The sequence below is a fragment of the Eleginops maclovinus genome, chromosome 10 (genome assembly GCF_036324505.1).
Source record: "Eleginops maclovinus isolate JMC-PN-2008 ecotype Puerto Natales chromosome 10, JC_Emac_rtc_rv5, whole genome shotgun sequence".
Lineage (NCBI taxonomy): Eukaryota > Metazoa > Chordata > Actinopteri > Perciformes > Eleginopidae > Eleginops > Eleginops maclovinus.
Window position 1 is genome coordinate 4,020,268 of NC_086358.1, and position 23,536 is coordinate 4,043,803.

The following is a 23,536-nucleotide window of genomic DNA, read 5'->3' on the forward strand; positions in this document are numbered from 1 at the left end:
AAAAAAATTTTTCCGTATCAAAGAGGCACTGCTGGGATTTGGACCCAGGATCTCCTGTTTACAAGACAGGCGCTTTGACCGCTAAGCTACAGCGCCTTTCTGTAGACTTATTTTCATTCTTTATCCTGAATTTATTTACTATGACCAAAGTAAACCAAAGCCATATGTACCGTGTGTCCAATGCATATGGCTTCTGTCACATTATGAATGAATGAGCACCACAGACAGCAGTTTCTGTCTTCTTTACTCTAAGTAGTGTAACTCAGATAATATCCTCTGAACTGCAGGTTAAAACTTCTCTGCTCCAGGTGAGGCTCGAACTCACAACCTCGGCATCGCTCTGCAGGTTACTGTCTTATAAGTACCGCGCGCTGACCGATTGCGCCACTGGAGCTCAAAATATCAATATTATAAAAACAACAGCCATTACTCTTTAATTTCTAAAGTGTTTCTGTTATTATAACCTATGCTCTACAGTCTTTCTGCTGATCTGCAGAGGAAACAGTTTCAGCTAAAATGAAGTCATGTGCAGCACTTTCAAAGGGACAAAGTGACTCTACTATCAATGCACAATGTTGAGGAGCATGTGACTGCAGTGTTTACCAATCAGAGGGTCAGGGGATTGATTTATTGTAACAGTCAGCTATAAACCATAACCTGAGTGGTTTATAATATGCCATGCATACGCATTTACTATTGAACATGGTAGAGATGAGAGGTTTATCTTCAGAGATGCTCTCTGTAACAAAGAGGCACTGCTGGGATTTGAACCCAGGATCTCCTGTTTACGAGACAGGCGCTTTACCACTAAGCCACAGCGCCTGTTTTTTTGACATCTAAATCTAAATAATCGATACTGGATTGGGAATGTGCATTAGTACATTAGTTGGAGCTTGTTTGATCATTTTTACACCCCAAAAAACAAAACCCTTACTTTGGAGGTGGATAACACATTTAATTCCAGATATATCTTGTAAAAAAGAGGTGCTGCTGGGATCTGGACCCAGGATCTCCTGTTTACACGACAGCACTTTGACTGCTAAGCCACAGCGCCTGTTACAACAAGACTTCTTTAGCAAAACCACGATGAGATATTTGATTAAAAGAAGAGAAATACAGCGGGCTTCTTTACCTGATCAATGTTGGATGTAACTAACGGTGGTGAGATATGAAACACACTTTTAGGGTAGTTTTGAAATTGCATTGAGTCCAAAGATGGAGATACTCTCTGTAACAAAGAGGCACTGCTGGGATTTGAACCCAGGATCTCCTGTTTACTAGACAGGCGCTTTACCAACTAAGCCACAGCACCTTGTGTTAGTTAATATCCACCACACCTAAACTCACCTGGCTGCTGACAATCTAAAACCACTAATATGACCCTTTGAGCTGAGCTGTATCCTGTGTGCTGCTTCTGCTCACATCTGACAACCACATTGTTGCATTGACTGAGCGTTGTGGTGAGTGGAGGTAGCATTTTGTATTATGGGGTAAGAAGATCCAGGGTTTTGAAGGAATGTGACACCGACCCTGCAGGGGAAACCGTTTCATCCAGAATAAAGTCATGTGCAGCACTTTCAAATGGACAAAGTGACTCTACTACCAATACAGAGGGTTGAGGAGCATGTACTTGTGATCAGAGGTTTGAATTCTATGGGTTTTTGCTTTCTCTAAGCCATAACCTAAGTAGTTTTCAAGTAGAAACTATACCAAACATTTACGATAGAATATAACTGAACCTGGTAGAGATGCTCTCTGTAACAGAGAGTCACTGCTGGGATTAGAACCCAGGATCTCCTGTTTACTAGCCAGGCACTTTACATACTGTAATCCATACTGGATTGGGAATGTGCATTAGTATATTAGTTGGAGCTTGTTTGATCAGTTTTACAACCCAAAAAACTAAACCCTTACTTTGGAGGTGGATAACACATTTAATTCCAGATATATCTTGTAAAAAAGAGGTGCTGCTGGGATCTGGACCCAGGATCTCCTGTTTACACGACAGCACTTTGACTGCTAAGCCACAGCGCCTGTTACAACAAGACTTCTTTAGCAAAACCACGATGAGATATTTGATTAAAAGAAGAGAAATCCAGCGGGCTTCTTTACCTGATCAATGTTGGATGTAACAAACGAGATATGAAACACACTTTTAGGGTAGTTTTGTAAATTGCATTGAGTCCAAAGATGGAGATACTCTCTGTAACAAAGAGGCACTGCTGGGATTTGAACCCAGGATCTCCTGTTTACGAGACAGGCGCTTTACCACTAAGCCACAGCGCCTGTTTTTTTGACATCTAAATCTAAATAATCGATACTGGATTGGGAATGTGCATTAGTACATTAGTTGGAGCTTGTTTGATCATTTTTACACCCCAAAAAACAAAACCCTTACTTTGGAGGTGGATAACACATTTAATTCCAGATATATCTTGTAAAAAAGAGGTGCTGCTGGGATCTGGACCCAGGATCTCCTGTTTACACGACAGCACTTTGACTGCTAAGCCACAGCGCCTGTTACAACAAGACTTCTTTAGCAAAACCACGACGAGATATTTGATTAAAAGAAGAGAAATACAGCGGGCTTCTTTACCTGATCAATGTTGGATGTAACTAACGGTGGTGAGATATGAAACACACTTTTAGGGTAGTTTTGAAATTGCATTGAGTCCAAAGATGGAGATACTCTCTGTAACAAAGAGGCACTGCTGGGATTTGAACCCAGGATCTCCTGTTTACTAGACAGGCGCTTTACCAACTAAGCCACAGCACCTTGTGTTATTTAATATCCACCACACCCAGACCACCTGGCTGCTGACAATCTAAAACCACTAATATGACCCTTTGAGCTGAGCTGTATCCTGTGTGCTGCTTCTGCTCACATCTGACAACCACATTGTTGCATTGACTGAGCGTTGTGGTGAGTGGAGGTAGCATTTTGTATTATGGGGTAAGAAGATCCAGGGTTTTGAAGGAATGTGACACCGACCCTGCAGGGGAAACCGTTTCATCCAGAATAAAGTCATGTGCAGCACTTTCAAATGGACAAAGTGACTCTACTACCAATACAGAGGGTTGAGGAGCATGTACTTGTGATCAGAGGTTTGAATTCTATGGGTTTTTGCTTTCTCTAAGCCATAACCTAAGTAGTTTTCAAGTAGAAACTATACCAAACATTTACGATAGAATATAACTGAACCTGGTAGAGATGCTCTCTGTAACAGAGAGTCACTGCTGGGATTAGAACCCAGGATCTCCTGTTTACTAGACAGGCGCTTTACATACTGTAATCCATACTGGATTGGGAATGTGCATTAGTACATTAGTTGGAGCTTGTTTGATCAGTTTTACAACCCAAAAAACTAAACCCTTACTTTGGAGGTGGATAACACATTTAATTCCAGATATATCTTGTAAAAAAGAGGTGCTGCTGGGATCTGGACCCAGGATCTCCTGTTTACACGACAGCACTTTGACTGCTAAGCCACAGCGCCTGTTACAACAAGACTTCTTTAGCAAAACCACGATGAGATATTTGATTAAAAGAAGAGAAATACAGCGGGCTTCTTTACCTGATCAATGTTGGATGTAACTAACGGTGGTGAGATATGAAACACACTTTTAGGGTAGTTTTGTAAATTGCATTGAGTCCAAAGATGGAGATACTCTCTGTAACAAAGAGGCACTGCTGGGATTTGAACCCAGGATCTCCTGTTTACTAGACAGGCGCTTTACCAACTAAGCCACAGCACCTTGTTCTTCAGAGAGCCGTTGCATATATCAATCATCAGAAGCTGTAAAGACATACTTTATTCAGGTTTTAATCACCATACCAAAAGTAGGAATTCATATCCACCATACCCAGAAACTCCTGGCTGATGACAATCCAAAACCACAAATATGGAGATATGAAATATGACCATCTAAGCTACAGCACCTTTTTCTCCAGCTGCTACCCATCTTCTTTTTAACTCCATTGTTTCCTTTCATTTGAAAGGTCCCAAATCAACAACATGTTTAGCTGTTATCTTGCATCCTGGCACAGTCAGGTATTAGGGATTAGATTGTGAATGGCCTTTCGATAGTTGTTACACCCAAACTAAACTAAATCAAAGCCTTATTTCAGAGGTGGATAACACATCTAACTCAAGAGATATGTTCTGTATCAAAGAGGCACTGCTGGGATTTGGACCCAGGATCTCCTGTTTACAAGACAGGCGCTTTGACCGCTAAGCTACAGCGCCTTTCTGTAGACTTATCTTCATTCTTTATCCTGAATTTATTTACTATGACCAAAGTAAACCAAAGCCATATGTACCGTGTGTCCAATGCATATGGCTTCTGTCACATTATGAATGAATGAGCACCACAGACAGCATCTTCTGTCTTCTTTACTCTAAGTAGTGTAACTCACTCGGCATTTCTCTGCAGGTTACTGTCTTATAAGTACCGCGCGCTGACCGATTGCGCCACTGGAGCACCAAATATCAATATTATCAAATCCCAGCAGTGCCTCTCTGTAACTATCAGTATCTCTTACTTTAAGTCTGTCCTCTTTACCTCTTTCAATCACACACACTTCGGTTTGGTTTAAACATGAAAGCTACTGAGTTATTTCAGGAGAAACTTCATGGTTATAGGTTGACTGTTGGAATCAAGAAGCAGACAGCTCCTGTTAACACAGTAGATATGAACGCACATTGAATTTAAGAGAAGAAGAAGAAAATGACAAGACAGAGGCGCTGTAGCTTAGCGGTCAAAGCGCCTGTCTTGTAAACAGGAGATCCTGGGTCCAAATCCCAGCAGTGCCTCTTTGATACAGAACATATCTTTTGAATTCAGTGTGTTATCTCCCTCCTTGTTAAGGGTTGGTTTAGTTTGGGTGTAAATCTCTACCCTTAGCCTCATACCCTCACAAATCTGACATCGCCTAAAACTAACCAACCCTTACCTTGAGGACAGCAACATGTGACCTTTAAAATCACATTTTTCAGCCTATAAAACATATGTGTGAAGAGGGAGATGAGCAAGAAATAGAGGCGAGTTAAACAATAAAGCAAAGACAATGATGTGAGGAAACTCAGGAATATGTGGCGCTGTAGCTTAGAGGTCAAAGCGCCTGTCTCGTAAACAGGAGATCCTGGGTCCAAATCCCAGCAGTGCCTCTTTGGTACAGAACATATCTCTTGAATTCAGTGTGTTATCTGTGAGGGTAACTTCTGAAGTCATGGAGAAGAGACACGGGGAGAGCTGGAACTTTGATGGCAAACACTGAGGGTTTATTCTGAAGTTAACGGCCGGAGAATTGACAAGACATTTGCTGCAGCCACGAGTTGACAGAGCGGTTGCCCGACCAATTCTGAAGATCTCTACGACAATACGAGGAATTAACCAGTTCGGACTGGACAATCAACATTCTTCAGTCGCCAGACTAAACAAATATGGATCCTACGTCTAACTAAAACTGTCATCTAGGTCAATAGAATATGCTTATGAGAGCAGCTGGACCCAGATAAACTGACGCCCAGCTGTCCCAAAACAATAAAACCTATCTTAGGTCAGCATGAGCTTGTACAGTATGGGAACAACAAGGTTCAGGAAGCCCAGGCTGCCCCTCCTTAATGAACATAACAGCACCTCCAAGGCTGAAAGACTGTGCCATGGGACTAGAGACAGAGGAAGGAGAAAATGATGAACTAGGTCAAAGGTTAAACACCCAAGCAAAAATATCTCTCACATTATTTAGCTCTTATTTAGGGTTTGGTTTAGTTCCAGTGTAACAGTTGTTTTTAAAGGTGGTCTTTGTGGGTCCATTACTGTGATGAAAGTGTATGAGTTCAGCACTAATGATTAGGAATGATCTGTTGATCACTGCTCTGTTGATGACCAGATAATCACTGTCTTTAATCAATGAAGACATTACTTGAAGGGCACCGCAGTTATTTTGGTAAGAGTGGTTTTTCAAACAGTGTTTTGATTTTCTTTTAAAGACATTTTTTTTCATTGTCCATGTTAACTTTGCTCCAGGTGAGGCTTGAACTCACAACCTCTGCATCACTCTGCAGGTTACTGTACTACAAGTACCAGCAAGCTGACTGATGGGCCACTGGAGCCCTTCTTCACTGATATGGAGGTAAACTTAAGGATGAAAGTTGATTGGGTTTTATTTATAAGGAACATGTTGTTTTTAGATCTCCAATTAAAGACCACATCATCATAAAATATGACAATATCATTTGTTAATATCAGTTCTAGGGTCAACGGTTGTTTGTCAAAAACATAATCACTATTTTCAATAAGGAGTTGGGCATAAAGAATTAGTAGGACACCAAAGAACAGATACAGCAGGCGAACCACATTCCAGTGGACCCGTCTGACCACATATGGTGAGTTTCTCTCCACAGTGATTTCTCCGGTCTGCAGAGAGACTCTAATCTCATCAGCAGCAAGTTCTCTAAGAAAACAGCGACCTTTACTGGTGAGGAAGAGATGATACCTCCTGCTATTATCACAACAAAAACACCTGCTTAGTCACAGACAGAGCAACAGCTGTCATTTCCTCTTGATATAAAGTGTAAAACGCACAGTTATGGTTTCGGAAAGTAGTTTGTATGTTCCCATGTATTGTGATATTTAACATTTATAAACTCACAGAATGATGTGTTTTATGACAGCATTTGTGCTCCTGTGGCGCAATCGGTCAGCGCGCGGTACTTATAAGACAGTGACCTGCAGAGTGATGCCGAGGTTGTGAGTTCGAGCCTCACCTGGAGCAGAGAGGTTTTAACTCTGTGGTGAACTGACATCACACACAACCTGAGAAATCTGTAAGTGTGTTGGAATGGTTAAAATGTACCTGCTGTATGTATGTTAACTTACATTTGCAGGTGTTTTGGTTTTCACATGTACCTCTCTACAATATACAATTTTATTAGGTATTGTTTTTTATGTAAGGTACTTTCTGTGCTCCAGTGGCGCAATCGGTCAGCGCGCGGTACTTATAAGACAGTAACCTGCAGAGTGATGCCGAGGTTGTGAGTTCGAGCCTCACCTGGAGCAGAGAAGTTTTACCTGCAGTACAAATAACCTCACAGGGTCACATCAGATAAATATGTTGGGCTGCAGATATGTATAAAATAAATATCAGACAGTTGAAATGGGTATTGGTGTGTGAACTCTGAATAGGTGTTATCCATCCAAATGTTAGCATCTCTATTACAAAACATGAGACTTTTAAAATTACATTTTTACAGCCTATAGAACATACTGTATGTGTGAAGGGAGAGATGAGCAAGAAAAAGAGGCTTAATTAAACAATAAATAAAAGACAATGATGTGAGAAGAATAAGGAAGAAGTGGCGCTGTAGCTTAGTGGTCAAAGCGCCTGTCTCGTAAACAGGAGATCCTGGGTCCAAATCCCAGCAGTGCCTCTTTGTTACAACAAAACTCTCTTGAGTTTGGAGCGAAACCACTTATGTTATGATTTCAAGTTGACATTTGGTGTAACAGGAGTTTTTAAAAGTAGTCTAGTCATACAACAGGGCTCATTCATGTGATGAAATGTATTCATCTACCATTCATTTTCCCAAGTTACTGCCCATCTATCTAAGGATGAATTGATCACTGCTCTGCTGATGACATGCTCATTTTTTCTTCAATCGAAGAAGACTCTTATAGGGGGTCACAGGTCACTCAAAGATGTGTTTTGATTTCCAGGATTTTCTTTTGGAGAATAGCTTTGCTCAAAGTCAAAGTCAAAGTCCACTTAATTGTCAAAATTTCCACGTGTGTTATACATACAGAAAATTGAAATACCGTTTCTGGCGGTCCCACCGTGCAAATATAAACAAGAACATAAACATAAAAAGATAAGAGCGTAGGAAAAAAAGGGGGGGGGGTTAAAAAGGGGTATACGGAAGAAAGAAAAAACTAAGTAATAAATACATATGTTCGACACAATCAACACAGTTTGACGGTAGTGCAAGTAGTTCTTTAGTTCAAAAAAGAGTGCAAAGTACATTTTCAGTAGCAAGTTAAATATGATCTAGGTGCGGCTCGAACTCACAATATAATCTGTTTATGCAGCATGGCTACTGCTTATCAATAAATTGCTCTTGCTGTACCCACCTACCACATTGAAAAAGAAAGCATGACTTTGCAGTTTTGTTAAACTGAACAACAAGAGGCAATGAGGCACCCTTATTATGCTGAGTCAGCCCTCATCAGGTAACAGCTGACACCCGAAGTCTGACAATGCTTAAACAATAAAATACATATATTTTAAGAATAAAACACTGCATTCGTTGGGGAGGAGAACTAGATGTTTTGTGCATTTAAATAGTCTTCTAAGTGTTCATTACTCATAAAATCTTGCATTTACATCTGTTTTTATCACTATCAATCATTGTAAACGTTGGAAAATATGTTCACCTGTGCCCCAAAGTAATCTAACCCAAACTGTATAAGCACCTTTACAGATATAACACCTCGTATGAGCTTTAAAGCAAAACTGCTGCATGTCAGTGTGCAGGGGGGGGGGGTCAAGTAAGGTCACCATATTAACTGTTGAGCGCTGTAGAAGTGATGTGGCACTGACTACCCTCTCTCCCACACACACACACACACGTCTTATTGCCCAGGCGACCTCAGATGACTTTATGCTCGAGAAAAACACCATTTGCGGTTTCTGCAGCTGCTTGAGTCAAAAACAATTAAGGCAATACAACTATCGCCCCCAAAAATATATATATTTTCACAACCAGAGCTGATTTAAGGAGGGCAAGATGCACACATGTATCAATTCAGTTGATAGAGTAGAGCATCATATACCTTTCTTTGTGCAAAATCAAAGCGGTCTTTTGAAATTACAATTCTAGAACAGTTTTTACATATCAAAATAAGCCAGACATACATTGCGTTTTAAGTTATTATATTTACTTTTTGAATAATCCAAGTGACACATTTATTTTATTTTATTTGACACTTTTTGACGGCTGTTTGGTACAACCAAGGCATCAATAATAGGATTAAATTTGAACCGAATTGGGAAATATTTCGCAGGTTTATTGATATTTAAAAACGGATGAAAACTGCCACAAACACATTGACCCTGCCTGCTTCACGGCTCTTCTGCATGAGGGTGTTGGTTCAAATAAAACAAACGAATGCTGTGCTATAGTAGATATAAAGTCCACTGGGCAGTACAGCTTCATGGTGGTATCTCACGCCCACTGCCCCTTGACCAGCAGCTTTGGGAGACGCAGATAGCAGCTAAGCATCTGCTGACTCACATGTATTATTTTTCTGTTTTGTCATTTAGAGGAATAGGACTGTTTTAAGGCTTGACACTACAGAAAACACACAAAACTGTTTTCATGAACTGGTAAATGTGGAAAATTGGTCTGTTTTGCTTTCATAACATGTCTTATATCAGACTAGTGGAAGGAAAACATAAAATACACATTTAGGTGTTTTTTTTAATTCTATTTGCATACGTAGATTTATCTTGAAAGAACCAAAGGTAAAAATGAGATAATGCCTCATTTGCATATTTAAATGTGTCATAGTACAAAAAGATAACTGTCCTAATGCAAACAATCAGCAGGGATAGTTCTATGTTGATATTTATTTTTCTGACTTTTTTCCCCCTATGCACCTGTAGTGTATCCCTTTAAGAAAGACAGTGTTATGTTGGAGTTAGTCGGCAATTCGCTTTACGTAGACAAAAAAATGGTACTACTTATTCAGTTTCATTCATCCATTTAGAAGAAGCAACCCTACAACAGATACAACACCTGCTTTAATCCCCTTAAACAAAGGTAAATAGTGCATGCCTCCCGCAGCAGCCACACTAATGTTATGGTAGAAAACCCCCAGAGTGACGCATGTGGAGCAGCTGATAGCGCAGAGGAGTCCCCACCCTGCCTGTTAGCAGCCCGATAACACGGAGCTAAAGACCGACACAAACTTTCACCATCCCTCCTCAGCTTCAACCACAGAAGGATTTCTTACTTCTACTCTGCATCCAGTTCTGCGTTTTTACCGTAACGGCGTTAAATTGGCGATACAATGGTTGATTAACGCCTATTACGCACACCCTTGTTGTGAGTCCGACGTGCTCCGCTGCAAAGTTGTTATACTTTAAGTTACAGAGAACATTCGTTAAACTTGAATGCAATAAGCTGCAATGCTCTCAAAGAAAGAGAAAAAGCTCATCGCAAAAATATGGGAAAGTCTGACTCCTGTGGCAGAGGATATCGGAGCAGATGCGCTTCTTAGGTAGGTTTACTAACCAGAATATAATCTGTGCGTTAAATACAAGGAAATAAATGCAATGTTATCAACTAAAAAGTAAATAAATGATGAGTTAATGTGGAAAACTGGACCCCTCCTCCACATACAGGTATGGTGTGTGTTATTGAATGTAAAGGCTTCCCAAAAAATGTTCTCCATTTTGTAAAACATAACAGTATCATACATACAACACATTATAAACATACACTGTGTTATAGTCTGCAAAGCACTGCATGATTATAGTTAAAAGCAGCTATTGATAAAAGTGCATAATGCTTCCTAACAGTATAAAGTATCATATTAACTAATAAGGTTAACTACGACATGAATTAGTATATCTGCTGTTCCCTCATATAAACAGTTGGGTTTTAAAAGCTGGCAAGAAATAATCCCAGAGCCGTATTCAGTGATTTAATGTACTTGGTGTAAAACGTGAGATGAATATATATATATTTGTTTTTGCCTAAAAGATCTTGTGTAATATGTTGACATGTCCACATGAACATGTCAGAAAAAGACTAGACATGTGTTGTATTTTTTGTTGAGATGAGTTCTTACTTCATACCAAAGGTTTTCCATTCTTTGAAACCTAGCAGACACCTGTAGTCCTTTAAATCAAGCTAATGGTACGTTCCATTTGGTCAGGTAAAATGGCGTCATATCTCCTTTGAGCTATGGTCAGGTTATTGTCTGTCAGACATTCATTTACTTTTTTCCAGTTTTGAGTAATATACTTTAACAAGACACTGCTATCAACCTTGCTTATATTTAACCTTCTGTTGTATCCTGTGACCTGTAATCACTGTGTCCATTTGATTTGAGAGGAGGAGGCTTCACGAATAATTGAACACTGAAGTATTCCTAATAAGGAGATGCTTACTGTAATGACGTCAATGGAGGCCACCAAAATCCGTCCAAACTAGAGACCCCTAAAGGGAAAATGTCCCTACAATGTGAATTATTGCACACTAACATAATCCCTCCACAGGATGTTTGCCTGTTTCCCGGGAACCAAGACCTACTTCTCACACCTGGACATCAGCCGTGGCTCCCCTCACCTGCGATCTCATGGGAAGAAGATCATTCTGGCCATCGCAGAGGGAGCCAAAGACATCAGTCAGCTGACCGTCACCCTCGCTCCTCTGCAGACTATGCATGCCTACCAGCTCCGGATAGACCCCACCAACTTCAAGGTACCTGTACAGGAGAATCACTGTCATTAATAAGTTATAGTGGCTTAAAAAATGTATGTAGGAAGTATTGAGAGCCTTATAAGGTCATTTAGTACTGATACCACTCCTAGAAAATAGTCCTTTTCAATGGATTACTTAAGAACCATCAAGAAAATATACTTGAAGTGTTGAAAGTAGCGGCCCCTATGAACGATAACGTTTACATGTTATATCCTTTGAATATTTGTAGTCATGCAATAATGTAAAAGCAGGATTTAGCTTTTTTTGTTCGTGGAAGTTGAGCTATTGTTCTTTAAATATTGTACACAGGACTGCAGCTAATGAGTGCTTTTCATTTAGAGAATGATTTGCTGATTAGATTCTCCATTAAATAACTAATAAATGTTGACAGAACTAGACCAGAGCCCAAAGTAACAACAACAGAAAGTCCAAACTAAGACATTTTTTGTACATTTCAAACTAAAATGATGTGTCTTGTTACTCCTGGGTTAGAAAATGGGAAGTGGTTAAGTATTTTCAATCTTGTTTATTTTGATTATTTTAGTATGCTCCTGCATTTTACAGATGGTACTGATTGTAGAGAATAAATGGATCACCCATTCTCACTACTATCTTCTGATAGACAAAATCCCTTTTAGGACTTTTCTGTGAACGCACCTATCTTTTATTGATATCTAAACATGATGCCTTGATTGTTTCTTGTTTAAATGAGGCCCAACTAGAACCTTTTGTGACTCACAACCCTTGCCCTCCTCTGCAGCTCTTGTCACACTGTATGCTCGTCGCGCTGTCCTGTCACATGGGCGACGACTTCACAGCGGTTGTACACGCAGCAATGGACAAGTACCTGTCAGCCTTTGCAGCCGTGCTCGCCGAGAAATACAGATGAGACCCAGGCCCAGTCGTGTGTTTGTAGGAAGTATATACAAAACATTCATGATGTCGTATGATGTGAAATATTTATATATGTGTAGCTGTTCCAATGCAATATTTTATAACAATACAAATGTGCAATTAAAATGGTCCCTGTTCTGTTGTATGACGACATAAAGTTCAAGCACCAAAAGTTTTGTTTTGAGTTATTTCTTACGTATTTTGTACTGTTGACCATTTTCAAAACGCACCATATATATATTATACGTGATTATAAGACTGCAATGCAACGTGCAATCCAACAGAAAACACATTTAAATAACTGTTGCACTTCTTCATACTATACTAGCTTGAGTGGAAGCCAATGGAGAACTGAAACAAAATGAATTCATGCACTTACTAGATTATTTAGTAAACTGTGAAATACTTAAACTTAAAGCATAGAAGTTATACCACAGTCTAGCTGGTCTACAAGACAGTACCGTACTAAAGGTAGACCCAGCTAGAAGATACACAATTCCAATGAATACAACAAATATTAAAACGACTGATTTGAAGTCTATTTCTACTCCAGTCCAGTGGGTGGCGGTAACGCGTTGGTTAGTCTTGCTAGCACCGATAGTAACTACAACGAAGAAAAAGCCAAACGAAGTTAAAAAACTGAGTTAAAGCATTCAAAACATGGTACAAAAGTGCATTTTTCACGTACTTGTATTGACATTTAACACATACAAGTGGAAATTATTATTAAAGCTGTTTTAATGAGTCTAAAACATCGTTGTTTTCGTGTTTAGGTGAACATTTACAACTCTTAAGTGGCATCAACGGTCGCTTTTTTAAAAATGTAGCCATGTTAGCTAATTAGCATAACTATGTTTTTTTTTATCGTTTATATAACATGGTTATATGATGACATGTACGTACTTTACCGGGTTGTTAAAGCTCAATAAAGATGCATTTCTTTACCGAAAGACCGTGTGCTTCCTCTTCGGATGTTCACCAACTTCACCCGGAACCAGGTGGGCTTCACTGCCCGTCTTCACCTGACCGAAGATGGGCTCTGCTCGACGGTGAGTGCTTTTTACTTTTAAGGTCGTGTACCATTAGCTAAGTTAGCATTTGTCCAATTTAAACTCTTGGTATTATATCTACATTCTATTGTTTGAATACACCTAGAAATGTGGGACCTTAGGCCTAAGCAGTGTGGAAACATCGATGCTATGTAAATGGATCACGTTTCAAGAAAGACAAAAAAAGTAGTCACTGATCATAGTTTACCATACTAATTTAGATAGTTGCATTACTATGGACAGGTATGTACAACTAGTAAGAATATTTCTACATAGTTATTTGGTTCTTGAAGAGTTTCCAGATTGAATATTAAATATAGTATTTTGCAGTATCATTTACAGAACTTTATTGTACATTAAGGGCTAGAACTTTGTCAAAATCACAATATGGACTACTGTACTTTACCCAACACATCCGTTGTGTCCAAGTGTTAAACCAAAATAACCTTGTGTTTATTTTTCCTTTAAGGCTCATTTTAACTGATAATACTTTCAATGAATGTTTAGTACTCTGCTGAAAATAAAATGAGTAACATTTAACACAGTAAAAAATATATTTCATGTGTTCTGGTTTCTGTGCTTGTAGGGGCAGTGGCTCTGGGTTGAGATGAGGTCTCCTAATCATCCTGAAGCACTGGCGGGTTGGAGCTGTTATCTGCTTTCAAGTTAAGTCAGAGCTAGTGATCAGGGTCCTAGGGAGAAACAACACAGAAACCCACCTCTGAAAACACCAAAAAGCTGAAAAAGGGGGCTGAATTCCAGGTATTCAGCCTGGTCCCTTAAAATCCAGCTCAAAAATTGACCCAAAAATACCCAGTGCCTTGAAAAAAAAAAAAAAAACATAAATAATATATATTTAATATGTTTGCGTTCACCCCAGTACCAAACCTCAATAAAAAAATAACAAACCAACTACCCTTTTCCTTCAGTGAGACTTTATTTCTATATATAGAAGACATGTGGACAGATCTCCTTAATGGTTACCAGTGGAAGCTGCTGGTTTAGTGGTACTGCTTTCCCAGGGCGGACACCACCACTGCCAGGAACTTCTGAAAGGCAGCCTGCGTCTCCGGAGTGAAAGCGCTTCCCATTTTGGCAGCCACAACGATGGTGATGCAGTCAGCCAGCAACTACACAAAGATCAAACAAACCATTAAAGATAGTCCCTTAAAATATGTTTACCCTGAGTGTGTCAGGAGTGAAAAACCTCACCCTGAAATTGTCGGGGTCGACGTGCAGCTTCTCGGAATGCAGGATGCTCAGCTCGGCGTAAGTCTCCTTGATGTTGTCCATGTTCTTCACAGCGCGGTCCAGGCCGTGCAGCACCTTGATGCCGTGCGCTGCCACGTTGGGGTTTCCCATGATGGCCTCAGCATTGTAGAGGTTTCCGAAGCTGCCGAAGTGCCTCTGAGTCCAGGGGTAAACAATCAGACACCTGCAGGGGAGGGGGACACAGGATCAGTAAAAAGAAGTATATATCCAGGATGTTTTTTCAACTTTTCTTTACATTTAGACAAGTTTCCGTACCTGCTGAGAGCCTTGGGTCCGATGTCATCATAGTCCACGTTGGAGTAGATGCTGGTGATAATGGCACGCTCCTGCTCGGTCCACTCAACCATGGTGGCTGATGTTTATGTTCAGGCTTGGAAGAAAAATAGCTTTCTTATAGCTCCTCATACTCCTCCTCTGAGCGAGTCAGCTGTTGATAGGTATTTAGTAGTCTTGTTTAGTGCTGTGCTACAGTAGAAGCTTTAATTTCATACTGTTTCAACCCAAATCAGGAGAAAGCTTGCATCGTCATCATTTATTTATTTATGTTTTGCATCAAATTGAATTAAACAGAATATATGCTCGAACTACAGATAGTGCTAAAATAAACGAAACAAAAACTATTCAAAAATGTTTTCTCTTAAATATTGTTCCATTAAGAACTTTAAGCCAGTGTTCGTTAACTTTTATCAAGAAATAATCCAAATATTAATATGGTAACTCAAGATAAGAAACCGAAGTAACGGGTCAAATCTAAAACAAAACGATCAACTGTGGTCATGTGATAGCATGATGACACTTTCAAATGCACACTAGTCCTCCATAATGCCATAACATTCACGAATATTCATGCATAAATGTCACACCTCTGGACCCTTTAATTGGGTTACTAATGAGTCAAATTTGCAAGCTCTTAGTTTCTTTGCAGCTTAGGTTTCAAAAGTGGTTGCAGATTTCTAAAGTAGCTATTTGAACTGAATATTAACCCAAGACCTTCTTTACTTTCCGAAAAGACTTACAGATGAGGCCACCTGCTGGATCCAACAAACAGCTGCACAGTGGTTTTTTTGTCTGAAAATAAAGAACATAATCATTTCGAATGGACTTTGTGTAGTGAGTTGCATACTGGGAAGGTACATCTGTGGTCACTTGCAGCAACAGGACGGTAAATCAATGACACATTTACAACAGAAGGAAATATCCTCCGTGTGTTCTGGTTGTTGTGCTTGTAGGGGCAGTGGCTCTGGGTTGAAATGAGGTCTCCCGCTCATCCTGAGGCACTGGCGGGTTAAAGCTCTTATCTGCTCTCAAGTAAAGTCATAGCTTCTGGTAAGTTCAAGGGTCCCACGGAAGACAGAAATCCACCTCAAACAACACCAAAAGGCTTACAGTACGATGTATTCTTTCAGACCCCCTAAGAGGTCCTCAGAGTCACTAAGAAGAGTCAATTTTGGTTTCTTGTTATGTTTTGATCCCTTTTTTAAAAATATGTTTAAAAATACATACTACAGTAGCATAATTTCCCCAAAAACATTCTTACTTTTGCTGGCTTCTCCAAACTTAAGTAGCCTGGGTTTAGGTGTGAAATAACCCCATCAATTCTAAGCGACATGATTATTTGTTAATGGTGAGCTACAGGACGTTATGCAACATCCGCAGAAATGAAGGCGTGAAATCATGTCAGTCAGGCATGGTTTTATGTTTTCCCACTTTATCATTTAATCCATTTTTTTGTTTTTAACTTTAAACACCTTACGATATGCAAATATATTTTTTAGATTTCACAGCTCTACTTAGATTCATTCATGCCATGTCTGTTTTTTATAAGGATCTTCATCTTCTAAACCAAACAGTGCACCTCACGTTTCACAAATGAATAAACCATTGAGTAACTCTAATAAAGAGATATTTTAAAAGGAGTTTATCAGGGTCACCTCAGTACCAAACCTCAGTCTATGATGGCTGTGCGTAATTACGCAAGAAAAAATGGAGACAGCAAACCAAACAACTTGTTTCTACAGTGAGACTGTGTTTCTTTATTAATGAGACATGTTGACAGAAGTCAGATCTCCTTAATGGTTACCACGAGTGGAAGCTGCTGTTTTAGTGGTACTGCTTTCCCAGGGCGGACACCACCACTGCCAGGAACTTCTGGAAGGTGGCCTGCGTCCCCGGATTGAAACCGCTTCCCATTTTGGCGGCCACAACGATGGTGAGGCAGTCAGCCAGCAACTACACAAAGATCAAACAAACCATTAAAGATAGTCCCTTAAAATACCTTTACCCTGAGTGTGTCAGGAGTGAAAAACCTCACCTTGAAGTTGTCGGGGTCGACGTGCAGCTTCTCGGAGTGCAGGATGCTCAGCTCGGCGTAAATCTCCTTGATGTTGTCCATGTTCTTCACAGCGCGGTCCAGGCCGTGCAGCACCTTGATGCCGTGCGCTGCGACCTTCTGGTTTCCGATGATGGCCTCAGCATTGTAGAGGTTTCCGAAGCTGCCGAAGTGCCTCTGAGTCCAGGGGTAAACAATCAGACACCTGCAGGGGAGGGGGACACAGGATCAGTATTAGTATTAGTATGAGTATGTACGTCCAGCATTCTTATTTTACAAATAGAGAAGTTTCCTCACCTGCTGAGAGCCTTGGGTCCGATGTCATCATAGTCCAGGCTTCCGAAGATGCTGGAGATAGTGGCGCGTTCCTGATCGGTCCACTCAACCATGGTGGCTGTTTAATGTGAGTTCAGGCTTGAAAGAAAAAAAGAGCTTTCTTAATGCTCCTTCAGCTCGATCAGCGGTTATTTAAATGTGTCCGGGCATGTGTCCCCACCCTGAAGGAGAAGTCAGCTCTGATAGGCTGGAGATGGAGAGGCAAAGATAAAGCGCAGTCTCCTCTGTAGAAGCTTCTGGAATATTTGGAATTGATAAGGATTTGGCAGTATTGCCAGACAATGACATCGTCTCTTGCCAATATGGGTAATATGTGTCAGACTTAAGACAAAAAGTGTATTTGTAGAAAGAGGCAAAAAGGTGTGTGTGTGTGTGTGTGTGTGAAGGAAACCAAAAGTGACTTATCTTGGCTTTGGGGTTATTTTACATTTCATATTTCTTATACAGATGTTCAGTGTTATTGAGGTACATAATAATTAAGTCATTATAGGTGATTATTAAAGCACCTATATGTTTCTAAAAATCGGTTGATGTTTCGAAAACAAATGCATGTAAACTGATGTATGAACCTTTTACAATCTGTGTAGACACACACACACACACGAACAGACACACGCACACAAACATGCATTTTTTAAATTATTAGTCAGCTTCTTGGATACATAAAAAGAAGCGCAATCTTCTTAATAAATATCACCGTATTTAATTACACTTAATTTCTATTTGCAAAGCAGTCCAAAAGGTTTGACGTCAGAGTGTTTATCTGTGAAAGCACGCGCCTGTTATCTCCAGCAGCGCCCCCTCCACCCTCTGCCACCTGGTTGCCAAACATCATATTAGTCTTGATTAAGGAAAATCTTAAGGGCGTTAATGACAAAATTCTGTGTGCTCCATTTCCGAGAAATAAAGAAATGGCGCGAGCAAAACAAAAAGGGTTCAATTAAGAAGAAACAAACCAAACGAAAATCTATATCTCATGTGACTTCATTTATTTTAAAGCGTCATACTACAAAACCAATGACTAAATATAAATATACATAAGTTTTATTTTAAGGAAATTATTCAGTGTATAGCATATACAGAACTTTTTTTCAAGATTCAAGAAGCTTTATTTATCCCGAGGGAAATTGAGGTTTTACTTGACTGACAAATACAGAATATGCATGCACTGGTTTATCTGATTTCTTGAAACTGGGATTTTTTAATGAAAGGTGTTCTTCATTATCATAGAAACTGTTTTCAGAAACAACTGTAGGAATAACATAAACATGTCCAAAATGGCTTCATCGTGTTCATTTGAGTCAACAACTTCTAAGACATTCAACCGAATTCCCTTTCTTGTACAGGCTTTATATCTCAGTACCGTATACACACATGTTGAAGCCTTTGTTTGTGGTGTGAGGATCTTAAAGGTGGGGAAACTCTGTAAATTCATTGTTAATAAAAGTACATTTTCTGGGGCATTCTATTTTTAGTTTCAAGACCAAAGCAAGAATGTCTCAAAACTTTGAATGATAATAATAATAATAACTTTATTGATGGGAACTTCTCGTCTTTCAGGAAGTATATCACATTATGATATCATGGTGAAAGATATGTGCTAAGAAAATTAATTAACCCTTTTACGCACACGTACAGTTTTGTTTACGCGTAAATTAAGCATTAAAAACACCTAAAACATCTTAATTTCTGTTTAATTAGATGTGTTTTTTTTAACTCAATGTTTTGCACTTATCTGGCATCTCGGCTTTAAACGCCACATTGGTGTTAAGTTGGAGAAGCCTCTGACTGGGGAGCAAACTCCCCCATCGCTGCTCCTCTGCTGTGACCTGAGATGCCCCTCAGTCAGAAACTCTGTTCATGATACTCTTTTGCCATTTCATGCCCACGTTATTGGTCACATATTGGTGCCAACTGATGCCCAGACTGACCAGCTGATACCGCCTGTTAGGCTGGCATCCGGCCACCGACGGGTCTATCAGACCGGGAGGAAGGGTCTGATATGAGTCAGGCGGGGTGGGATTGGTGTGGGTGTGACCTACTCGAATTGGATTTAAAAGGAACTCAGAACTCTCAGAAGTCAACAAGCAAACAAGCAAGATGAGTCTCTCCGACAAAGACAAGGCTGCCGTCAAGCTTCTGTGGAGCAAGATCTCCAAGTCCTCCGATGCGATTGGAAATGATGCTCTGAGCAGGTGAGTGCTTCCGGTTTATGTCAGAGTTGGTTTTATTTGATATGTTTTATTATACTTGTTTTATTATATGTGTGAATCTGTTGTGTCCTGTAGCCTATCTGCTTTATTGTCTCGCTTTTAGGCTTTTATGTGTCGTTTTATCTCAAATTTAAAACGTTTTTAAGTTGGTTTAAAAATATATATATTCACTCTCCACCTCCCACAGGATGATTGTCGTCTATCCGCAAACCAAGACCTACTTCGCTCACTGGCCAGACCTGTCCCCCGGCTCTCCTCACGTTAAAGCCCACGGCAAGACCGTGATGGGTGGAATCGCTCTTGCTGTGAGCAAGATCGACGACCTGAGAGCCGGCCTGTTGGATCTCAGCGAGCAGCATGCCTACAAACTGAGAGTGGACCCGGCCAACTTCAAGGTGAGCCATTTACATCATAAAAACAATGACATCATGATACACAATCAGTGCTGAGGTGATCTCTTCAACATCACTGTGAGGTTTGGATTACTTGTGCACACTTTTACGCACACAGTTAAAAAAAACAACGTAAATGACCTACGTGTGCTGCCGTAATCTTAATCTCTGTTAAATCTGAGGGGGGAAATTAGGCATATTTGTTTTCAAAGCTGTTGCATTTAGCATGATTTGCACCACCCTATTATGTGAGATGTTCAGCTACATGGAAATGAAGGGAAAACAACAAACTCTTCTGCTCCTGTGAAATTGAATTTGGTTTTAAGATGTTTTTTTATATTTGCTTTACAATTGTTTTCCTCTGCCATCCACAGATCCTGTCCCACTGCATCCTGGTGGTGATCTCCATGATGTTCCCAAAGGAGTTCACTCCTGAGGCCCATGTCTCCCTGGATAAATTCCTCTCAGGTGTGTCCCTGGCTCTCTCTGAGAGATACCGCTAAACTGCACACAGAGGGAAATGCCACATGCAGGCCATCATGTCACTCATGGTGAACAATTCGAGAATAAACTGCATGCAGCTCAAAACTGACTTGTGTCTTTCATGTCTTCTGAAATGTGTCTTATAATTCATACTATACTTTATTTCTTGCAAGGGAATAAATGAAGTGAGCATTGACATGTTTTTGTTCTTTATTTCATACTGAAAAAAATCCACATGGTTTTCAATTCATACAGTTTGACAGAGAAGGAAGAGACACAGTGTTCACAGGTTTATTATCACCTGCAGGAAATAAACACACAATAGAGGCTGTTATGTTTTCATAACCACTCGTAACTTACTGTCACCCAGAATGAGCCTGAAAGAGAAGAGAGGTACCATGAAGTTTATAATAATAATACTATATTAATTATAATAATATTAATAATAAAAATAATGTAAAAGAATAAATAGACAAATGCATGAATAAATAAATCAAATAATAGTCATTATTATTATTAAATTAATACCATTATAATAAGGAAATTGTTGTGTAAACAGATTTACACAAACAGTGCTGTAACATAGAAGTAGAACTCCTCCTCATCCAGCCATTAAACGTTTAAAACAAAATAAAGTAAATTATGACATATTATTTATTCATTGTATTGCTTTATTGTATGAAGCTTCTCTCTCACCTGAGCAAAGCAGCGGCCACCAGACCTCCACCGATGGGTCCCACCCAGTAAACCCAGTGGTACACCCAGTAGTTGGCCATCAGAGCCGGACCGAAAGCTCTGGCAGGGTTCAGACACGTCCCGGAAACATCACCCCTGCAACCACAGGACAGAATATTTATATTATATTAATTATTATAACGTTTAACAACCATTATTTAATTCATGATGATGTGGTTGATTAAAATAAATATACGTCATATTTTTAAACACACAGCTGGAATTTCATAGTGACAACAAAGGAGATTTTTATGGTTGAAAGGTCCGAAATATAAATAATAAAAAAGGTAAAATAATAAATGGATACCCACAGTGGAAGCTTAATTCATTTGGCTCGTATACTTTACTGCCAGTGTAGATTAAAGAGTTTAAATGATGATGAAAGGTCATGATTTTAGTAATTAATTTCACATAATAATGAAATAGTTGTTTATTTTGAAATAACTCGGGAAGGAATTTTGTAAAAACAATACTGATGTATTAATGTGGGACGCTCTTGTTTTGAAACTGTTTATCAGTTTGAATTAAATGGCAATTATTATCAGTGGGCTCCTCCCCGCAGGCTGTAAAGCTGGATCATACAGAGAGTAGCAACTGAAGGAGCAGATAACTGTCGTACATTAATAATTAACAGGGACACACATTGGTCATCGCCCTCTTATCTCACCCTGCCAGCACGTTGATGATGACGGTGCTGCCCACCAGGAAGGGAGCCAGCGGGGTTTTGGTCTTCTGGTTGACCGCCACCAGCAGCACCACCATGGTGATCAGGCAGGTCATGGCCACCTCCCCGAAGATGGCGCCGGACAGCTGGCTCTCCGTCTTCAGGATGTCGAACGCTGCTCCTGTGGCGTTGAGGTAGCGGTCTGCAGGGGTCATCATCTGGGAAAGGAATTATTCATGATTTCTTAAGTTGGATTTTAAGTGTGCATTCCCATATTACATCTACCCTTAAGCTTGTAGGGAAAACAAATATGCAGTGTAATCAAAACAGACGAGAGTAACATCTTAATATGAACTATCTTAAAGCCTCCCAGAGGGAAAAATCCCAACGCAAAACAAAGAAGGTGTTGTATGCATATCTCTGTCACAGTCCACTTTCATGACATTTTTAAGAGCCCGGTATCTGAGAACATTTATTAACAATAAATATATGAAAGATTTAAAGGTAGAAGAAAGTAAGGGAAAGTGTTGTGTGCATAAACTGTGTCATATATATTTCTGTGAAACATGTTAAAAGGACACGTATGTAGCATTTTCTCTTCAATAACAGATACAGTTTTGTTGCCTTTGTTTATGTTTGATCACAAATACATTGAAAATCCAATTCCAAATCGGGGGGGAAACAAACACAGCGCTGCTCAAGTCCAAAAAAAAAAGCAGGTTAACTTATTTTATATTTTAACTTACACATGTTACTTAAGTTATGTAATAAAACATACTTATTTTAAGGTGAACCTTGAGGTTAAACTGAAATTATTAAGTTGTTTCTGTTGTGTTTGTTTCAATCTGCAAGTCAATCCTTGCTTAAATAAAAGAAAGCACATTTTTTCCTCGAATCGTAGCATTTTGGAGGTATGGGAACATCATTTTGTAGGAGACGTGGTTGTTTTAGAGTGTTTTGCATTCATAAGTGGATTAACCGTCAACTGACCTTGGCCATTCCCGCTCCCAGCACTCCTCCGATCAGCTGGCTGATCAGGTACGGCCCCACCATCATCAGCTTCATGCCTCCACACAGGTAGATGGCAATGGTGAAGGGAGGGTTGAAATGGGAGCCACTAGAGGGAGAAAAGCAGCACAGCAATGTTAATTCCTCAAAATGATTCTTTCAAATGCATCTGACTTATTACTATTCTTTGCACCTCTACCTGATGTTATCCATGACCGCCACCATCACAGCCACAGCCAGTCCGTGCACCAGGGCCGGCTGCAGGCGTCCAGCCGCCGGCACGTTCTCAATGACGGACACACAGCCCACGAAAACAAAGAACATGGTCCCGATGATCTCGGCGAGGCAGGGCTGGAACAGACTCTCATATTTGTTTGGAGGTTTTGGCGCTGTTGGCTTCTTCCCCTTCTCCATCAGAGTACAGTCTGTGTCATCCATTTCCATTTTCTCTCCCATTGCTGCTTGTTGTACTTCTAAAGGACTCTTGCACCTGACCCAGCCTGCAGACTAAGTCAAGCTGTTGGGCTTATTTATATGCATCATCAGCAGCTCGCACCCACGGCATTGCATCAGGGGCTGTAAAACTTCAAAGGTGTTAGATGTTCTTAGATTTGCAGTATTGGTTCAATCCCCGCCCAAAAACTCCTTTAACACCAGGCCAGTCCAGAGGTT

The 23,536-nt window shown here is 40.0% G+C and overlaps 5 protein-coding genes and 13 non-coding genes across 18 annotated transcripts; 7 read left to right on the forward strand and 11 right to left on the reverse strand.

Moving 5' to 3' along the window:
* Positions 1-23: 23 nt before the first annotated feature.
* trnat-ugu (transfer RNA threonine (anticodon UGU)) lies at positions 24-96 on the reverse strand. The gene has a single exon. It is a non-coding gene; the product is annotated as a tRNA-Thr (tRNA).
* A 204-nt stretch (positions 97-300) lies between these two features.
* trnai-uau (transfer RNA isoleucine (anticodon UAU)) lies at positions 301-394 on the reverse strand. The gene is made up of 2 exons: positions 357-394; positions 301-336 (listed from the first exon to the last, which is right to left on the reverse strand). It is a non-coding gene; the product is annotated as a tRNA-Ile (tRNA).
* Positions 395-750: 356 nt separating this feature from the next.
* trnat-cgu (transfer RNA threonine (anticodon CGU)) lies at positions 751-822 on the reverse strand. The gene has a single exon. It is a non-coding gene; the product is annotated as a tRNA-Thr (tRNA).
* A 417-nt stretch (positions 823-1,239) lies between these two features.
* trnat-agu (transfer RNA threonine (anticodon AGU)) lies at positions 1,240-1,312 on the reverse strand. Its single transcript has one exon. It is a non-coding gene; the product is annotated as a tRNA-Thr (tRNA).
* Positions 1,313-2,214: 902 nt separating this feature from the next.
* trnat-cgu (transfer RNA threonine (anticodon CGU)) lies at positions 2,215-2,286 on the reverse strand. Its single transcript has one exon. It is a non-coding gene; the product is annotated as a tRNA-Thr (tRNA).
* A 417-nt stretch (positions 2,287-2,703) lies between these two features.
* trnat-agu (transfer RNA threonine (anticodon AGU)) lies at positions 2,704-2,776 on the reverse strand. Its single transcript has one exon. It is a non-coding gene; the product is annotated as a tRNA-Thr (tRNA).
* Positions 2,777-3,683: 907 nt separating this feature from the next.
* trnat-agu (transfer RNA threonine (anticodon AGU)) lies at positions 3,684-3,756 on the reverse strand. The gene has a single exon. It is a non-coding gene; the product is annotated as a tRNA-Thr (tRNA).
* Positions 3,757-4,174: 418 nt separating this feature from the next.
* Positions 4,175-4,247, reverse strand: trnat-ugu (transfer RNA threonine (anticodon UGU)). Its single transcript has one exon. It is a non-coding gene; the product is annotated as a tRNA-Thr (tRNA).
* A 494-nt stretch (positions 4,248-4,741) lies between these two features.
* trnat-ugu (transfer RNA threonine (anticodon UGU)) lies at positions 4,742-4,814 on the forward strand. Its single transcript has one exon. It is a non-coding gene; the product is annotated as a tRNA-Thr (tRNA).
* Positions 4,815-5,095: 281 nt separating this feature from the next.
* Positions 5,096-5,168, forward strand: trnat-cgu (transfer RNA threonine (anticodon CGU)). Its single transcript has one exon. It is a non-coding gene; the product is annotated as a tRNA-Thr (tRNA).
* A 1,516-nt stretch (positions 5,169-6,684) lies between these two features.
* Positions 6,685-6,778, forward strand: trnai-uau (transfer RNA isoleucine (anticodon UAU)). Its single transcript has 2 exons — positions 6,685-6,722; positions 6,743-6,778. It is a non-coding gene; the product is annotated as a tRNA-Ile (tRNA).
* Positions 6,779-6,968: 190 nt separating this feature from the next.
* trnai-uau (transfer RNA isoleucine (anticodon UAU)) lies at positions 6,969-7,062 on the forward strand. The gene is made up of 2 exons: positions 6,969-7,006; positions 7,027-7,062. It is a non-coding gene; the product is annotated as a tRNA-Ile (tRNA).
* Positions 7,063-7,360: 298 nt separating this feature from the next.
* Positions 7,361-7,433, forward strand: trnat-cgu (transfer RNA threonine (anticodon CGU)). The gene has a single exon. It is a non-coding gene; the product is annotated as a tRNA-Thr (tRNA).
* A 2,477-nt stretch (positions 7,434-9,910) lies between these two features.
* hbae4 (hemoglobin alpha embryonic-4) lies at positions 9,911-12,559 on the forward strand. Its single transcript, XM_063892619.1, has 3 exons — positions 9,911-10,281; positions 11,285-11,489; positions 12,250-12,559. Exons 1-3 carry the CDS (start codon positions 10,190-10,192, stop codon positions 12,376-12,378), a joined length of 426 nt encoding a protein of 141 aa, XP_063748689.1. The 5' UTR covers positions 9,911-10,189; the 3' UTR covers positions 12,379-12,559.
* Positions 12,560-14,350: 1,791 nt separating this feature from the next.
* On the reverse strand, positions 14,351-15,298 carry LOC134870453 (hemoglobin subunit beta-1-like). Its single transcript, XM_063892618.1, has 3 exons — positions 14,960-15,298; positions 14,645-14,867; positions 14,351-14,562 (listed from the first exon to the last, which is right to left on the reverse strand). Exons 1-3 carry the CDS (start codon positions 15,049-15,051, stop codon positions 14,434-14,436), a joined length of 444 nt encoding a protein of 147 aa, XP_063748688.1. The 5' UTR covers positions 15,052-15,298; the 3' UTR covers positions 14,351-14,433.
* Positions 15,299-16,710: 1,412 nt separating this feature from the next.
* Positions 16,711-17,561, reverse strand: LOC134870452 (hemoglobin subunit beta-1). The gene is made up of 3 exons (XM_063892617.1): positions 17,331-17,561; positions 17,016-17,238; positions 16,711-16,933 (listed from the first exon to the last, which is right to left on the reverse strand). Exons 1-3 carry the CDS (start codon positions 17,420-17,422, stop codon positions 16,805-16,807), a joined length of 444 nt encoding a protein of 147 aa, XP_063748687.1. The 5' UTR covers positions 17,423-17,561; the 3' UTR covers positions 16,711-16,804.
* Positions 17,562-19,320: 1,759 nt separating this feature from the next.
* Positions 19,321-20,653, forward strand: hbae5 (hemoglobin, alpha embryonic 5). The gene is made up of 3 exons (XM_063892555.1): positions 19,321-19,564; positions 19,770-19,977; positions 20,349-20,653. The coding sequence occupies exons 1-3, from the start codon at positions 19,470-19,472 to the stop codon at positions 20,475-20,477; spliced, it is 432 nt and encodes a 143-aa protein (XP_063748625.1). The 5' UTR covers positions 19,321-19,469; the 3' UTR covers positions 20,478-20,653.
* On the reverse strand, positions 20,650-23,389 carry LOC134870398 (aquaporin-8-like). The gene is made up of 5 exons (XM_063892553.1): positions 23,064-23,389; positions 22,847-22,973; positions 21,860-22,074; positions 21,154-21,288; positions 20,650-20,834 (listed from the first exon to the last, which is right to left on the reverse strand). Exons 1-5 carry the CDS (start codon positions 23,318-23,320, stop codon positions 20,789-20,791), a joined length of 780 nt encoding a protein of 259 aa, XP_063748623.1. The 5' UTR covers positions 23,321-23,389; the 3' UTR covers positions 20,650-20,788.
* Positions 23,390-23,536: the final 147 nt, after the last annotated feature.

Excerpts from the sequence above, each read along its gene's own strand:
- LOC134870452 (XM_063892617.1), bottom strand. The coding sequence starts at position 17,422 with ATGGTTGAGTGGACCGATCAGGAACGCGCCACTATCTCCAGCATCTTC. Across the intron at positions 17,239-17,330 it reads GGACCCAAGGCTCTCAGCAG|GTGTCTGATTGTTTACCCCT; the intron begins GTGAGGAAACTT and ends CCTCCCCTGCAG. Across the intron at positions 16,934-17,015 it reads TCGACCCCGACAACTTCAAG|TTGCTGGCTGACTGCCTCAC; the intron begins GTGAGGTTTTTC and ends ATCTTTGTGTAG.
- LOC134870398 (XM_063892553.1), bottom strand. The coding sequence starts at position 23,320 with ATGGGAGAGAAAATGGAAATGGATGACACAGACTGTACTCTGATGGAG. Across the intron at positions 22,075-22,846 it reads TGGGAGCGGGAATGGCCAAG|ATGATGACCCCTGCAGACCG; the intron begins GTCAGTTGACGG and ends TTCCTTTCCCAG. Across the intron at positions 20,835-21,153 it reads GTGGCCGCTGCTTTGCTCAG|GCTCATTCTGGGTGACAGTA; the intron begins GTGAGAGAGAAG and ends CTTCTCTTTCAG.
- LOC134870453 (XM_063892618.1), bottom strand. The coding sequence starts at position 15,051 with ATGGTTGAGTGGACCGAGCAGGAGCGTGCCATTATCACCAGCATCTAC. Across the intron at positions 14,868-14,959 it reads GGACCCAAGGCTCTCAGCAG|GTGTCTGATTGTTTACCCCT; the intron begins GTACGGAAACTT and ends CCTCCCCTGCAG. Across the intron at positions 14,563-14,644 it reads TCGACCCCGACAATTTCAGG|TTGCTGGCTGACTGCATCAC; the intron begins GTGAGGTTTTTC and ends ATCTTTGTGTAG.
- hbae4 (XM_063892619.1), top strand. The coding sequence starts at position 10,190 with ATGCTCTCAAAGAAAGAGAAAAAGCTCATCGCAAAAATATGGGAAAGT. Across the intron at positions 10,282-11,284 it reads GGAGCAGATGCGCTTCTTAG|GATGTTTGCCTGTTTCCCGG; the intron begins GTAGGTTTACTA and ends ATCCCTCCACAG. Across the intron at positions 11,490-12,249 it reads TAGACCCCACCAACTTCAAG|CTCTTGTCACACTGTATGCT; the intron begins GTACCTGTACAG and ends CCTCCTCTGCAG.
- hbae5 (XM_063892555.1), top strand. The coding sequence starts at position 19,470 with ATGAGTCTCTCCGACAAAGACAAGGCTGCCGTCAAGCTTCTGTGGAGC. Across the intron at positions 19,565-19,769 it reads GGAAATGATGCTCTGAGCAG|GATGATTGTCGTCTATCCGC; the intron begins GTGAGTGCTTCC and ends CACCTCCCACAG. Across the intron at positions 19,978-20,348 it reads TGGACCCGGCCAACTTCAAG|ATCCTGTCCCACTGCATCCT; the intron begins GTGAGCCATTTA and ends TGCCATCCACAG.